Genomic DNA, 16,847 nt, shown 5'->3' with positions numbered 1-16,847 from the left:
CTTTATTAGTCCTACAATGGGGACATTTTTGCATTGTTACAGCAACAAAGTGGACAGCAAAATAGAATATAAGAGCAGCAACAAGAATAAAAAAGAATAAAGAACAAAGAACAATAATAGTAAAAATATGTAATAAGAGTAATATTGGTATTGAGTGGTAATATACCAGAGGTGATATTCTTATTGCACAGATTAAAGTGAAAAAAAATGTATTTATATAGCTTTCTGTGCAGTTTTTCCTGATAGCAACTCAGTCATGTCACATATATGTTTATATATATTTAACTTTCTGCCGTTTTTTGCGCTTTCATTCATAAGTTGCACTGTTTATCATGTCATACTTTGTACCCCACACCATTCTACATACATTTTCTGCTTTTATTATATGTTATAGGTATATTTCACAATTGTATGTTTATATTATACTTACCTTTCTGCAGTTCATAAGTTGCACTGTTCATCATGTTATACTTTGTACGGTACCTCTATCTATTCTACACACATGTTTTTGCTTTTATTATATCTCATCATAAGTATATTTTGACGTATGTGTAGTATAGGGGAGAACAGGGTTAGTAGTCACACTTTTTACTTTTCCTTAGAATTAAACTGCATACTGAATAGAGTCCCTTTAAATAGGTAATAGACCGTCTAAAGTCTCCTTCAGCTGATTCTGTTCAAAAGCTATGGGACATCAAATATGTGACAGCTGTCCCCATTGTTGGGTTAGTTAGTCACACACTATTGGATTGGCTGTCCCTGGGTTATTTTAATGAGGGGAAATAATCTTTGACATCATTTTAAAATGTTTAGTTTCATTGAAATACAACAACCTAACACATCTCCTGCACCAAGAGGACATACATCATTCCTATAAGTGCAATTTCTTTATCATTATTTAAACATATTGTGCAGTTTAACCTCTCTGACTGCTCTGAGCATTACATCTGTTTGACTTCCTGACAAAATTCATGTTCATTTTGCTCTCTAAAAAGAAAGAAAGGACTCAATACATATCACACCAACCCAAAGAGAGTGTGACAAACATCCCCATTTTGGGATTTTTTGCTACCAGCAAAGCTACAAACCATTTATTGTAATGTAGCTCTCTCTTCATATTTTTTAATGGACGACCTTTTTAAAATAACATCTCACCCAAATTCTGAACCAACACTTTTTAACAGCGCCCTCTAGGGACCGAGATTTAATGAATGTGACAACCAGCACTGTTCTCCCTTATGACCTGTGCGTAACTGTGCATAACTGTGCATATTGAGCATCTTAGAGAGAAATAGCAAACACATACAAATGAAGAAGGAGATCAAGATTACTGATTGGTGCAGATTTTGTAGGCATTCACGCCATTTCCTTTTATTTCATTATTGTTTCATTGACTTAACTCCTGAGTGTGCCAAGAGGTCACTACATTGCAATAAATACCATTTTTAATTCATATTTTTTTGTACCTGGTGGCATTTGTTGATTCGCTGATATGTCTGCATTTACAGCATTCACAAGAATAACGTTCAATTGAATAACTCATGCAAAGTTTGTGATTCCAGGTGATCTAGCATGCCCAATGTTACTTTAACAGCTTTCCCAGTTGGCACCTCATAGTCGGGATAATAAGATGATGTGTAATACAGCATGCAAGCACGAAATTGCACAATGCACCAAGTATTCTTGCAGGCTCTGTAAATCAGAGGGGTTTTTGTTCTTTTTATGCCTTTCGTTTTAAACAATTTTCCAGCATAAAGCAACTCTGGCGTGTCATGATTTCCCTTTAGGCTGTCACAAAAGACTAAAATGACACTTAAAGTCTGCTTAAATTACCATGTTGACCTATCACCACACAGACATACCAGATAATAGTTTCCTGTACTGGAGGATAAAGAGCACAGTGGGTCTGCTGGGGCTCACAACACAGACTTACTGCATTAACAGTCTGTATAATAGGAGGCCATAAAAGTTTTTTGCATTTGTGCATCCAGAGGGCAAGTGCAGGATCTATGGGATGGACACTGGAGAAGCTGGCAGCTAACATCTGTCCAGCAGCCAGGAGTATGGGAGGAGTTGTCCATTGATTTACAAGAAATGAGGTCATTCATATCAATGCCATGTATGTCATTGCTGAATACACCTTCAACACACCATAAACAGTCGATATCATTAAACTCCAAAAGCGTACAAACATCCCTTGGTATTTATTTCACTTTCCATGTGTTGCATTAAAAATGAACAGGCTCAACACACACACACACATACACACACAAAATAAACAAGTCCCTGGGCCCAGTAACATTCGCTCCATGTTCACTTTATTTGGACAGGATACTCTAACGCAGCTTCAAGGCTTACAGTTCAAGCGGTGCAATCTGGCGTCTAATGAAGTCTACAGAGAGATATCATCTCACAACGCTGCTTTTATTTCATCTCCCCTCCCTGTTCTCCCTCTCATCCAAGACAAAAAGCCTTCACATGGAGAGCAGCTTCGTCCAGATTGCTCGCGTCTCCATTAAAGCTGAGAGAAACACTTCTTTTTATTTTTTACAGTTCTTAGGATGTGGTTGATGCTGCTAAGAAATCGGCATGGGTGAGGTTTGGACACTTAAGTCAGGGTCATGGAATTAAAACCGATCAGTTTGAGGGATTGTTTAAATGTTTCCAGCTAGTGTCGTGCATCAAACTGAGGTAAAAAACCCATAAATGCACTGAAATTTAAAATCCTATTTGCCTCCTCCGCATCATTTCATCCTCCTCAGCCATTCATCTCCTCTCCTTCGTGCTCTTATGACTCATCTCTTTATTAATTTAACCTCACGAACAAAAAACAAACTATAAAGAAAACAAGCAGTATCATTTTCCATTGAAGGTTTATGTTATCAGGTGCATCTGTCATCTTTGTATGTCACTCTTCAACAGACCAACCCATGCAGAAATACACTTCCTCTTACTATCTACGTCTCATACAGACACACACACACAGGAAGTGAGCTGAAGTTCATTCGTAAAACCATTTCCGTGTAAACTCATTCGCATTTGAGACATCTAAGAGTAAACTCTGTAAGAAACTGGTAAGTACATCTACAGGCAGAATTGGCTGTCTGATCTTAACCCTCTTTTTCTTTTTTTTTTGTACATTTATGTAACTTGTGGTTTTCATGTCATCCAGTTGGCCCTTGAAGAGGCCTTCTGTGTCTTGCCAGGTATCACAGTAAATCAAAAAGTCGTCCGTTTGATCTGCCATACCTCATAAATCTCTTTCTAGTCAGGGAACCTCTATACATTTTCTTGTCTTATCTGTTTTTGAAGTGTTAAATCTCTGGCCTTATCCAGTTGTTTTTTATAAAAAGCTGAACTCATTCCTTGCAATCAGAAAACCAGAGAGATATAGACTTATAAAACTGCATTCTTGTTGATTTATCAGTGGAAGTGGCTTCTAAATCCCTTGCACACTCCCTTACCAAAAGCTATCTCTTTAGATTTGTCAAAATTCATTAAAGAGAGTGACATGGGTGTGGATGAAGTCTGGTTTTAATATAAAAGGTCAGTTGACGTATTGCACTTCCAACTATATTTTGCAACCTATTGACTAACTGGCCTTTGCCCTACTTGCTGTAAGAGGCAGTGTGGAAACCCCGTCTGGATGTTAGGGAAGACTAAAAGTGAGGTGAGCTGTTTTGGCATCATCAAATGAGCATCTAGCATCAAAGAGACTTTATTTAGACGGGGTAGAGTAATGCGGAAACACCGAGGTAGCAAAGAAGCATCCCCATCTCACAGACGTTCCTCTGCCCATCAGGATGTCCAAGTCGGATTGCCAAGAGAAAACATTCTTTGTTTTAGCTGTAATTTGTTCCACATCTGCGATTCATTCTCTATCTTGTCCTCCTCTTGGAGCTCTGTCCATGTTGAACCCCGGCTGTGGTCCACCAAGTGAATAATGTCTGTGACACACTACTGCGTTGAGTTTTTTCTAACACGCACACAAACATACTGGAGCCATTTGGTAAAATAAAAGTCAATACCTTTAGTGCCGCTGAGAGCGTCATTCGGTTTGGCAGCGTGATGAAGGAGCCAAGTGAGGGAAGAGAGTGTGCATGTGTGAAAGAAATCATCACACAAGGAAGGTGTTAGATCCCAGAAGATTTTTAACAAGATTTGAATAAAACTTATGTCAAACTTTATATGAAACTTATTTTGAAACTCCAGATTAAAACGTCCCTTAATAGAAATAGTGGTATCACAGTAGTAAGACAAGACAGATGTTGCTCAGGGTGTTAAGTTCAGTTTCTCACTGTCTTTCTGATATATTTTTCTAGTTTCTGAGTCAGAAAACTTCATAAACTTTGTTGAAATAGCAGCCTGATTATCTCACAAGTTTGTGAATGAACATATTATGAAGGTTTCTGAAAGAATTTCAGGGTTATTTTTAACGCTAAAATCAGAAACACCACTTTGTACAACCCTAGGGCAAGACAGTCACACTGTGTGGTCTTTATTCATAAAACTAACCAACACAGTACTAAAAATACATATCAACACAGCTTTGTGAATGTATGCCCTGAAGTGCAATAACAGCTATGTGTTTCTGTGTTAATTTCATATCAATAACTGCGGTAACGCCTTTGCAGTCGAGGTGAAAACCAACGCTCGCGTTTGCCTTGTTACATAAAGAAGCACATGTTTCTGTTCAAAGCTTCTTTTTTTTATACCATTATGCTGATGTCTCATTTCTTGTATGAATCAGCAATCAACAGCATAATATGTTTTGTGCAACATTTGCTTTGCTTCGTTTCTGTTTTACCAACTTAAAGCTGCCATTAATCAACAAAGCTCTATCTCCATTCATTGCAGATGAGCACAAACAGAATTTAGAAAGGGGGACAGGTTGCTGCTTTGTTTTTGCACTAATCTAATAGTGAACTGAACTTCCTGCTTGTCACATCCTGGCTGGGTGACAGCTCATATGGTGACAGGCTGTGGTTGGAGGCCTCAGTCTCAATCTTACTTTCCATCTGAAGCTGCTGAGGGGACTTTCTGTTCTTTACTTCCACATCAGTCCTGATAACGCCATCTTCTTCTGCAGTGTCTTATATAGTATATACAACATTCTTTCAATGTGTAGCTTATCTATCACTTCTTGCCATCACTCTAATCTGAAACAGGCAAGGAATGTGGAAATATTTGCAGAGCAGAGACATCGATGGAAGTGCACCACCATTTAGGGGAAATACTTATGTGCTGCCTGGCCTTGACTTGAAGATGTTGGCAAGCAAGATTTTTAAAAAATACAAAACGATCTAATTATAGGAACTAGGCAGAGGTTCAAACCATCTTTGGATTTTTTTTGTTCCATGTACTGACCTTTACTATATTCTTACTGGGGGGGAAAGACTCCAGGAAAAACAATATCGCCTTCAATTTTCACTGATATTATTGCTTTTATCTTTCACAGGATCCAATGCAGACAGTAAGCGCAGATTCAAGGGTGCCAGAGCTCACTCAAGAAAAAACTGGCATGTCTGCAAGCCTCAAGAAAAGCCCCGAAAACGTTGGCGCTCTTGACAAATTTGCCCACAATATGGCTGACAACATAATACAGTCGTTCATAGGCCAAATGGAGATGGTGGAATCGGAGTTGAAGTGCCGGTCGTCCAGTTTCAATCAAGACCGGGAGACGTTAGCCGAAGAGTTAGCCTCGGCCGTGATTGAGGTTGCTTTGAGGGAAGTATGTGGAGACCAAAACGCTGAGGATCATGTAGAAGGTTTCCAGAGAGCAAGATCAGTTGAGGTAAAGATGAATGGTGGACAGGCTGAAAACTTGGATGAATCTGGAAGAGAAAAATACCATTCGGACATCGACTCTTCCAGACACACCCAGCCCTACAACCCGCCTCTATCCCAGTCAGGACTCCCCTTATTGGGATCTCTTGACTACCCCGACGCCCCCCCTACCACCCCACTCCTACCTGAGCTGGAGAGGAGCAGACACAGTTTCGCCCGGAAGCTGAAAGGAGGCCTTGCAAACGAGTTCCTGCCGTCCCCTCCTCCGCCAACCCCAAAAGACAGAGAGGACGGGACAGGCGCTCCCAACGACGACCCCCGGATGGCGTTAATGGAGCATCTCATGCACTCACTGTCTACAAATGAAATGTCAAGAGACTATCTTGAAGTGGGACCTCAGCATGGAACCGTGATGGAGGCTTTTGCCGAGTCTCTCTCGTTTGATATCCTAGACTGGGTCTTGCACGCCAAGAGCAGAGAGCAAATGGTAGACGCCAGCGATCTTCATCTATTAGCCCACCAGCTGGCTGAAACCATCATTACCTCATCCATCGACGAAGCTAAAATGCTTGTCTAGTGGTTTAATGTGATTAATGCGATCATATTTATGACGACTGACATGTAGGCAGCCAGAAAAACACAGAAGAGAGTTAAAATATAGATATCCACCTACGCCTCCATACTGACTGTCACTGTCCAACACTTTGACTGAAGTGAGGTTCACTGCAATAACATTGTTTCTGGAATTGGATTTCCAACTTAATTTATTTCTTATCCAGACAAAAAGTTTATTTTATTGAGGAAAAAACTGACCACAGTCCCAAGAAAAAGATGCTTGACACGCAGTTATAACAAACCGTGGCACATCTTATGACATGTATATCGTGGGAGCTGTATATTTAAAGATGCTGGACGATAAAACCCTGAGGTTTTGGTTTTATTCCAAGATGAATGTAAAGCATGTTGCTGAGCAGATTTGTACTATTGCTTAATGCAATTTTGAGTATGATCCAACTGCAATAGCGACAAATATCCTTAAGATGGCAGCACAGGAGCAATGTTTCTGAGTATTTTCAGCATGAGGTCATCAAAGTAAACCCATGTGATTAAATGATAACATTGGTGCCAATCCAGTGTTTGTAATAGAAAATGTTATTTTGCTATAATATGAATGCAATATTGAACTTCTGAATGTATTACTGAATATGTTTATTTTGCTTCAGGTCTTCTCATGAATGTATAGCTAAATGTGATACTATACTATACTTAATAATGGAAATAAATTTATTTTTGAATATCATATGCACTTTTCTTTTCCTTTATAGACTCAAACCTCACATCTCTCACATATAGTTTGAAGATCATCCTCAAGAGATAACTTTTATTTATAAAAATGTGACAAAAAAAGGACATTTGTATTTGCTTCCCACTAAAAGTCTCTGATGTACAATGTCTCTCTTTCCTAAACTGTGATGTCGGATAGTTAATCTATTATTTTCCCATTTAATCAGCCTGAAAAAGATCTTTATTCGTGCAGACTGGTTCATTCATCTTCTGGATTGGACTAAATGTCACCATTTGCGATGGATTTGTGTTCTGGCTTGAAGAAAACTCATTTTCATACTTACTTACTTTCTGAGGTCATATCCAGAAGAGGAGGGAGCCATTGTGCTTAACCAAACCGTGATGTGACCCTGCTAGAAGAATAAAAGACTTCTGTTTTTTCTTCTTTTTTTCATCATTAACTACATGAACAGAGTCAGTGAAAGCCAAATTTGGTGAAAGAAAAGCTTGAGTGACCCTTGAAAGAGCTTTCTTGTTCTTAGTCATCAGCTCCTTGTTCACATATCCAAAAAAACGTACAAATACACACTTCATACGTCAAAAGGGAATGGGTCAGGGGGTGCAAACACGCAGACACACACACAGATTCAGGTTAGGTTTGCTGTCTCATGTTTGCATGCATGATCTGCAAACAATATACAAAGCACTTCTCTCTATCCAGCACAGATGGAGTGAGTGGGAGACTGGACAAAGTCAGTGTGTGTGCAGTAGGAGGACAGTTTGTGTGTGTGTGTCTGTGTGTGTCTGTGTGTGTATTCATTAACAATTTAATCTAGGTGGGACAAAAATGGATCGACGCACATTAACAACATTACTGTAATCCTGTATGTATTCCTTTTACTGTACATATAAAATTGTGGTATAACTTTGATATCTAGTCGTCATATTTATGTAACATTTTGAATAATTATAAAATAAAGTCATAAATCAATATAAATATATGTATTTTGGTGAAAATATGCAGAAATATGTGCAAAACTAAGAACACAAATTCAATAGATTGTGATTTAATATGCAGACTGAGTTAACATCTACATCTTTAAGTACTTTACAGGTAAGACTAAACATGGAAAAAGTTCACAGACTGCAACCTAAATCTTGCAAAAAGTGACCTTTAACATTCTCACAGGCTATTTTTCTTTTTCTGGTGTTTTTAACATAAATGGAAAGTGACAATAAAGACTTGCAAACATGCACATTGACCTGGCTGCAGTGTGTGTGTGTGTGTGTGTGTGTGATAGTCCCTCGGCTCTGATACATAATATATCATGGAATGCTTAGTCTGAACTTTTAACTCCCACCACTGATCACCATTATGTTTTCTCACCACGGGACGCAAACTGACCGACACACACTCTCTCTAACACACACACACACGGCGACGCACATGCACATAGATAAGCTGCAGGGCTGGGCGGACAGCTGTGGTGTCAGAGGGGACCCACACACACGCACACACACACACACACACACACAGACACACACATGCACAAACACATCTGGATAAATGCTTGTTGTGTTGTCAGGTGGAGGTTGGCTGCCAGGAAAGGAGGGGGACCGAGGGAGGAGAAGGGAAAGAAGCATGATTACACACATGGAGGATGTATAGCAGGAGGGGTTTCTACATGTAATGGGAAATAAATGGCAAAGGTAGTTAATCTCCTTGTCTTCCCCGAGGAAAGTTAAACGCATCTTGGTTCAATTTATCTGTCCTTTACATTAGTAAAACAGTACTTATCCGCCAGATGCAGAGTGTATCTAAATTAACTCCATATATCAGCATAAGAAGACTCTTTTTTTTTTTTTTTTTGTTATGAAAGTGGGGAGGATGTAAAGACACAATGCATCCTCTATTCTGAAAATACACGTTACTTAATCTTATTCTAGTTTGCACAAGTGGAAAATACTTGAATGTAAGGATGTTCATGTGCACTCATATATACAATAAAGTTGATAAAAACAGGTTAACTTTCCAAAATATGAAATACTATGGAAGTTAAAGCCAGCCAACAGAAACAATAAGTGACAATAACTTATATATATGCTCTATATTTTTTATTTTTGGATTCCATTAAAGTAGCTTTGCATGATTCACAGTTAAAAACTCCTTATTTATCTTATACTGACCTTTTATGGAGCCCCTCAGTTCAGCTTCTGTCTGAAACAGGCCGTTAGGGCTCCTGTCTCTCTTTAAGAGGCCCCCTCCTAATGAGCCCATTCTGGATTAAAGACGTGTTAAGATACTGCTGAACCCATTATTTCTTGCTTTAATTGTTCATATTAAAAGCTTTTAAATGCTGACACATGAAGCTATTTGCTAGGGGATTAGAAATAATGCAGGGCAGAATAGGACAAGCAGAAACAACCACAGTGATGATGATGATGATGTTTGATGAAGAGCTGCAGATGACCAGCACATCTCCAACAGGTAAAGTACTTATTTTACTTTGTCCTGCTGTGTTACGGAAAATCCCTCGACTTGAGTCACGGCTTGGGCTGAAATTGGAAAAAATAATCGGACTGAGCGTTCAGAGCAGTCTGACACCAGCAGTGCGTTTTGCTTACAGGGATTAATTTGATATATATTTCCATCATTATTTGACACTTTGGCCACATTTAATATGAAAATCCAACATTGTAACACTATACTTATGACTGAAAGTAAGGGAAAAGCAAAATAGGTCCCAATTAAAGTCTTTTAAGAGCATATAATTCTCACTTTGAGATTTAAAGCAGTGTTAATTGAGGGCTGTATCAAAAGTTGCTGGTTGTTAAACTAAAACAATGAGCTTAAAGATGCCAAAATGCCCCGTAGAGCTCAGGGTAACATAAAGCTGGGTGGATTATGTGTGTTCTTTGTCTTAATGAAGACCCTTTTCAGATTTTGGTTTGCCATTTGACCCATTGTTAATAAGGACATTTTGTTTAGAGCTGTTTTACTTACCTCCACAGATTGAGTCAGAGGATCGAAGTATTCCTCACGTCATCCAAGTTTTAGTAATATTTCTTTCTCTTGGTCGATTATTGCTCCTGACGGTACTGTTGCTTACCACTACTTTTTCATCAAAACACCACTTTGTCTTGTTTGACTGCATCCATGTGCTGTTCCAGGATCACACAGCTTGGACAATGTGGATGATTTATTTTCCTATTCCTATCAGACCACTGTTAAAACATTAGAAATAACTTATACCATTTGTTTCCACTTTCTTTTACACACAATTTCGGGTTGACCGCGTGGGACAGTTCGGTTAGTGTCAAATCAGATTAAACAGATTTTTAAAATATTGATATTCTGACAGTTAAAACATTTTGGTCTGGAGGTTTTAAAAAAGTTGGCTTATAACGACAGAGCCGTTCCAGTGCTTTGACCATCTGGGAAAATGTGGATAGGAAAGTGGGCTAAGTATCATTCCCTCATTCACTTGCATCGAAGTGACCTTTAGCAATGCATTAAAGCAGTCAGCATATGTTCCTTTGCAGCGTCCAGTTATAAATGTGAAAGGAGCCACTTGCCAGTAGAAGAAGAATGTGGGCTCCACTGAATTTCATGGATGACAAAATCGGCAGGCAAACTAAAAAAAACAAGAATCTGGAAATACTATTAAGAGCCAGGTTTGATGCCTATCTATCTTCGGCTTCAGCGTAGGTGGCTCCACGAACCGCATTTCAAGGCTGCCGTGCTCACACATCAGTTTATTTTATGAGGGTACCATTGGCTACCAACTCTGAAGTTCATAAATCTGAGTGAGTCTCAGGCCTGGAGAAATGCAGCCTTGACCTTCTTTTTAACACTGTGTGAGCAATGAGCCACGAGAGACTCCGCTGTGTTTTTCCACCTTTGTAACAGATAGTAAAGGACAAGTGGTTAAATATAGTTTACTTCTGAAGGATGTGCAGCCACACAAAAGATTGGTTGAGCAAACATGTGACTCAGATTTGGGAATTTTACCATATAAAGTTTACCCATTGAAAAATATTGACGTAGAAGTGCCACATCACTAGTTCTTTCCTGCAGGATTATTCACTTCCCTCTAGTTCATCCATATCCTTGGTATGCATCCAGCAGTTCCAATTAATTTGTCAGTGCCGTTCAGTACCGTGAAAATTACAGTTTCAGAAACATAAAACCATTTTCTGATCTGACTCCAATGTGGTTAAGGTTTGGTTAAGTTTAGGCACAAAAACGACTTGGTTATGGTTGGTGGAAGATTGTGGTTTCTGGGTTCAAATGAATTTGGTTATGGTCAGAGAATGATTGTGGTCACAGTTCATAGAAACCAACGCTAACTGTCAGTGGGAAACAGGAAGCGAATATTGGTCTCCTGTGTCATACAGCATTCAGCCACTGCCAACCTTCACTCCAGCGGACTTTGTGGCTCCATGAACACCATCAAACAATTTCCTTCTTGGCTCGTGACGGGCATTCCTATGGCTGCTGGAGGTCTTTGTCACATGTGTCATTTCTAGGCGTTTACTGAAACAATTAATGCATTCGTATTTCTCGGACAGACTGTCTCCTACAAGCTGATGAGCAGACACATTCATACATCATTTGTAAATGTTAAGTCTCCTGCAATGAGCTCATGGATTGATGGATGATAGAGAAAAACACTTTTCCAAAGGAGTAGATTGGGACATTTCTATGGATTGCTTTGTGACTTTTATCTAGTGTGAGATATACAATATCATCTTTAAACACTGTGAATCCCCAACCGAGAACTGCCAACAGTTTTTGTTTCCTTCTCAAGAGATTTTGAATTTATATGGAATAATAGATCAACCAAAACGTCCTCTGGTGGACTTTGTGGCTCATTAAACACTGTCAAACTATTTCCTTCTTGGCTTGTGACAGGCATTCCTATGGCTGCTGGAGGTCTTTGTCACATGAACATAGATATGTAATTTCTAAGCATTTACTGAAACAATTAATGCATTCGTATTTCTCGGACAGACTGTCTCCTACAAGCTGATGAGCAGACACATTCATACATGATTTGTAAATGGTAAGTCCTCTGCAATGAGCTCATGGATGGATGGATGTTAGAGAAACACACTTTTCCAAAGGAAGAGATTGACACATTTCTATGGATTGCTTTGTGACTTTTATCCAACTGAGAACTGCCAACAGTTTTTTGTTTAATTCTCAAGAGATTTTGAATTTGTATGGAGTAATAGATCAACCAAAACGTCCTCTGGTGGACTTTGTGGCTCATTGAACACTGTCAAACAATTTCCTTCTTGGCTTGTGACAGGCATTCCTATGGCTGCTGTAGGTCTTTGTCACATGAACATAGATGTGTCATTTCTAGGCATTTACTGAAAGAATTAAAGTCCAACATGTGTTTTGAGTTTGACATACCAAATAAAAGTGTGTTGTTAACCACCCTGCTAAATTTGAATGATTAAAAAAATCGCCAAATATATGAAATTAGGCTTCAAAGTTGTGTAAAACGCAGCCTTTTTCTCTGCTACCAAACGCTGTGGGAGTGCCCGCCAAGTCCGCTGAAACCCCGCCCCCTACCAAGTGTCACCTGTCAATCAAAGTCACCACCTCTACCAGAAACATGGACGCTAGGGCTGAGAGCTTTCGGCTGCTAGCTCAGCGGCTAACTCAGCTGCTAGCTCGACGGCTAACTCGGCGGCTAGTTCGGCGGCTAACTCGGCTGCTAGCTCGATGGCTAACTCGGCTGCTAGCTCGGCAGCTAACTCAGCTAACTGGCTAACTGTAGCCTGTAGTAGTAGTAGTGTGTGCTGAATGTATTTATACCTCTACAGCAGCAGGGGCGGGTTTATGCTCATCACGACTGTCTCCCACAAGCTGATGAGCTGACACATTCATACATGATTTGTAAATGTTAAGATGGATGGATGGTATAGAAACACACTTTGCAGAAGGAGTAGATTGACACATTTCCATTTCTATGGATTGCTTTGTGACTTTTATCCAGTGTGGGATCTACAATATCATTTGTAAACACTGTGAATCCCAACTGACCACAGCCTTTGTTTCTTTCTCTAAAGATAGATTTGACTTGGGTGGAATGGTAGATCATTCGAAACGTCCCCTCTGGCCTTGGCATCTATGTCTTGGAGGTCTTCCCAGAGGATGTTGTCTGTGGTGAACTTCTCTCAGGCATTTCTTGTGATTTAATGATAGGAAAAAGAAGCAATTTAAAACTAATTTTCACAGCAATTCAGCCACAGTATTACCAAGTAGGATCATTTGTTCGTCTGTAACTGTAATTCTTGTACACGCAAGCGGCATCAGTGCAGGTGTTCAGTAATTGCCCTCTTGTGTCAAACAATGGCTGTTTCAGGGGCCAACTTTATGACCTTGCAGCGGTGTAATACCATCCAGACAAAGACACCCTTAACAGTTGTGGCAGGATCAGCCTTCCAGGAGTCGACTTTGAGCCCAAAACAATGTCAATTCCACTATAACAGATGTCTCTTTTAGACGTGGAAAGCATTCGATTACTTCCCTTCTCTCTATTTAAATGTTGTTTCTGTAACCATCTGTGTTTAGATATTTCCATCAGTCCGAATTTTATTCCGTCCTGCCTGCAGACCACAACATCCCTTTCCTGGCTGCGAACATTTGTATTGAAAGAATGGGCATGTCAGGGTTCCCGTCAGTGGAATGGATGGCTTTCACATCTGGATCGGGCTACAGGTGGATTTTTACTGGGGTTTGCTTTAAGAGAGATCCACTTGGGAACACTTTTCATGACCACACCCGCGTTTGACAGCAGCTTTCATAGATCAAAAAAGTAGTTTTACCCCCAAAAAAACGTCATCTATTCTTCACTAGAAAGACAATACAGTTATGGGCGACTACAATATCTTTCAGGGTCTCGCTCTTGATTTGTTTTGAATCCCTTTTTGAACCCGATCCTGGGAATGATTACTCCTCCTAACCAAAAACTGAAGGGGGAAGAAAAATTCCCGTCCAGAATCGTTTATCTGGCATCGACCCGACCTCTTCTCCTCTGCCGGCTCGTCTGCCTCCCATCCTCGATAAACAGCCTCTGACGGCACACAACTCACCGCTTTCCAGCTGTTTGCGGTGATGGAAAGGCAACAAAGGGAAGGCCGTTGTTTAGAGCTGAGCTGTAAACACACTTTTTGCCTGTCTCCTTCCTTTAAACCCTTTATTGTCTTTCTTAGGGGGAAAATATGCGCTGCGTCATGACTCTGTATGCAATCCGAGATGACAAAGCTGATAAGCACTGCTCTTGTTGTAGTAATTAAAGACAGGATGGAGGCTTTAGAGGCCTCATAATTACCTCTTTTTGTCATCGGACAGCAATAAAAATCTAGATATCGTGTTCATTACACATGTGAGTTGACATCTCATCCACACTAACAATGAAGTCAGCAGCCTGAGTGCAAATATATGATGTTTTTGGAAACTGAAGTTCAAATATTTAATCGTGGCTGATAAACTGCAGGGTGTTGGGCAAATATTTGCTCTCAATCAGTGTACAGTTCTAAAATAGACCACAGATACGCACATAAACACAGGAGATAGCCGCACAGAGAGAACAGATTAATAGAAAGATTAATAGAAAGGGTAAAGACATTGTTTGGACTTAAGTTCTATTAATACTGCAACATTAATAATTTACTTTAGATGCAGTGATAGTGAAGTAATCCAGCAACTGTCCTCATTATCCGTTATCAAAGACACCATCACTGCTACTGAAACTGAAAACTGATGAAAGGTTGATCTTGATGACACTTATCATATGTGCTGCTCCTGTGTAGCTCCTTGCAGAAACTCATTTGAGGTCGTAAAATATGTTAAATCGAACAATTAGTCAATTAATCAATTGATAGAAAATCAATCTATGACTGTTTTGATCGTTTTAGTCCATTTTTAAGCAAATACGCCAAATAAATGTGAAATTCTGATGTTTTTCTTGATTATCTTTGGGTTTTAGACTCAAGGTTAATTAAAAAATGACATTTAAAGGCATGATCTTTCATTCTAGGGAATTATAAAGTGCATTTTCTCACCATCTTAAGACACTTTATGGATCAAGTGATTAATTAAATAATACATTTGAATACATTTACACATAGCAAAATAATTTTGTTTCACTATAAATCCATAATCCAACTTTAGTCACTATAACATATTCCTTATTTGATAATTTGGAAGCTTTGCTTAAAATGACTTAAACAATCAATCAGTTATCAAAACTGCTGCCGATTTTTATTTGAATCAACTCACTGATCAGTCTAGTTGTTTCTGCATTATATCAGTTCACTGACCTCATAAGTCCCTAATTGTTAGGAGTCAAACAGAGAGAGAGAGCGCCCTCTGTCAGCTCCTCGTGCAGCTGAGCCACACCAATTAATCAATCTGGTTTCCCAAAGTTTTTGTTATTTTCTGAGTGGAAATTGGCAAATTTAGGGTTAAGTGAGATATGTGAAAATGTGTGTATCTTTTGTGTATCTTTTGTGTATATGTTACTGGTTTTATTGTTCTGCTTTACTGCTGTGCTCGGCATTGTATGGTTTGTTCAATACCTGGGAAGCACCGCTGAAACTGAAAGACAATTGAGTGAGTGAGTGAGTGAGAGAGAGAGAGGGGAGGGAGGGAGAAAGAGAGAGAGAGAGAAAGAGAGAGAGAGAGAGCATTCCTCCTGAGCTCCAGGGTGATGAAGAGGTTAAGCCAGCCCCTCTTTGCTGGTCTCACTTGGTTGCAGCCCATCAGTCCAGCGCTGCTGCTTCTCCCAGCAGCTCAAACCTTAACTTCACGCAGCAGCTGAGTGCTGAGCAGAGCAGACATGGCCAGATCCAAACTTTGACTTTTCAAGCTCGTCAACTCGTCTTACTTTACTTCTTGTCTGCAGTTCTCCACTTAGTCTATCTCCTCCTCCTCCACCACCTCCCTTCGTTACTCCCGCTGAGCTCCGAATGAAAAGCTCCATTGGCAGCGGACGCATGGAGATCTAATTTTGCTCCAATTTTCGGTCAGTCGGTCAAGTCTGGGACGGCTGATTTATTGGACGTTGTTGTTTTTTGCTGTTCCTCCTATTGGTTTTCTGGTCTACTCATGCGTCGGGAATGCCATGGCCACTCCGAGCGCACAGCAGCAGCACCAGGATTATTTCAGATCGGTGAGCAGCGAGTCAACCACATACATGATGGTCCCGGCCGGCGGGCCGAGTGGGACGGGGCGCAGGGAAGCGCCGTCCAAGATGTGGGTGGCGATGGTGGTGATTGTGGTCGTGGTGCTACAGATTGCCTCCACCACAGGGCTCTTTGTCTACCTGAACATGTCCATATCACAGGTATGTAAAAGCTATGCTTTCTTTTACTTTAAAAGTTGTAGCCTACTTTGGGGATATTTTAAAGGCTTGCTTACCACTAAAGTCTGCACAGATTCCCTATTGTTCACCAGCACGAGTTCAAACTTACTTAAAGGCACGTATACACGCTTATTACCATTATAGAGACAGGCTTACTATTTAAACACCGAAACATGTCCAAATGTGCACGTCTGGCTTCGTACGCAATGTCCAACAGTGCACACTTGGTACATTACAGGAGACTTATAGACTGATCATAAACACGCAGAGACAGTCATCGTGGAAATATTATAGGAATGCCATCGCGAAATGCAGGAGATTAAGTGAAACTTTCGTTAAGGCAGTAAATCTTCCCTTGGAGGAGGAGGAGGAGGTTAAAAGAAGGGGGGGTTG

The 16,847-nt window shown here is 40.0% G+C and overlaps 2 protein-coding genes across 2 annotated transcripts in view; both read left to right on the top strand.

Moving 5' to 3' along the window:
* The first annotated feature begins 2,983 nt into the window (after positions 1-2,983).
* On the top strand, positions 2,984-7,023 carry si:dkey-171c9.3 (uncharacterized). The gene is made up of 2 exons (XM_053343311.1): positions 2,984-3,074; positions 5,459-7,023. The coding sequence occupies exon 2, from the start codon at positions 5,465-5,467 to the stop codon at positions 6,362-6,364; it is 900 nt and encodes a 299-aa protein (XP_053199286.1). The 5' UTR covers positions 2,984-3,074; positions 5,459-5,464; the 3' UTR covers positions 6,365-7,023.
* Positions 7,024-16,214: 9,191 nt separating this feature from the next.
* tnfsf10l (TNF superfamily member 10, like) overlaps positions 16,215-16,847 on the top strand; it is a 34,743-nt gene continuing 34,110 nt past the window's right edge. Inside the window, exon 1 of the mRNA XM_053343167.1 lies at positions 16,215-16,436. Within this exon, the coding sequence (XP_053199142.1) occupies positions 16,215-16,436 (222 nt within the window). The remainder of the gene's footprint in view (positions 16,437-16,847) is intronic.

This window comes from Scomber japonicus, chromosome 22 (assembly GCF_027409825.1).
Source record: "Scomber japonicus isolate fScoJap1 chromosome 22, fScoJap1.pri, whole genome shotgun sequence".
In the NCBI taxonomy this organism is placed as follows: domain Eukaryota; kingdom Metazoa; phylum Chordata; class Actinopteri; order Scombriformes; family Scombridae; genus Scomber; species Scomber japonicus.
The sequence above is the reverse complement of the archived record's forward strand: the minus strand, read 5'-3'. Positions and strand labels throughout refer to the sequence as shown.

Bases quoted from the DNA above. Each gene is read 5' to 3' on its own strand.
- si:dkey-171c9.3 (XM_053343311.1), top strand. From the start codon at position 5,465: ATGCAGACAGTAAGCGCAGATTCAAGGGTGCCAGAGCTCACTCAAGAA.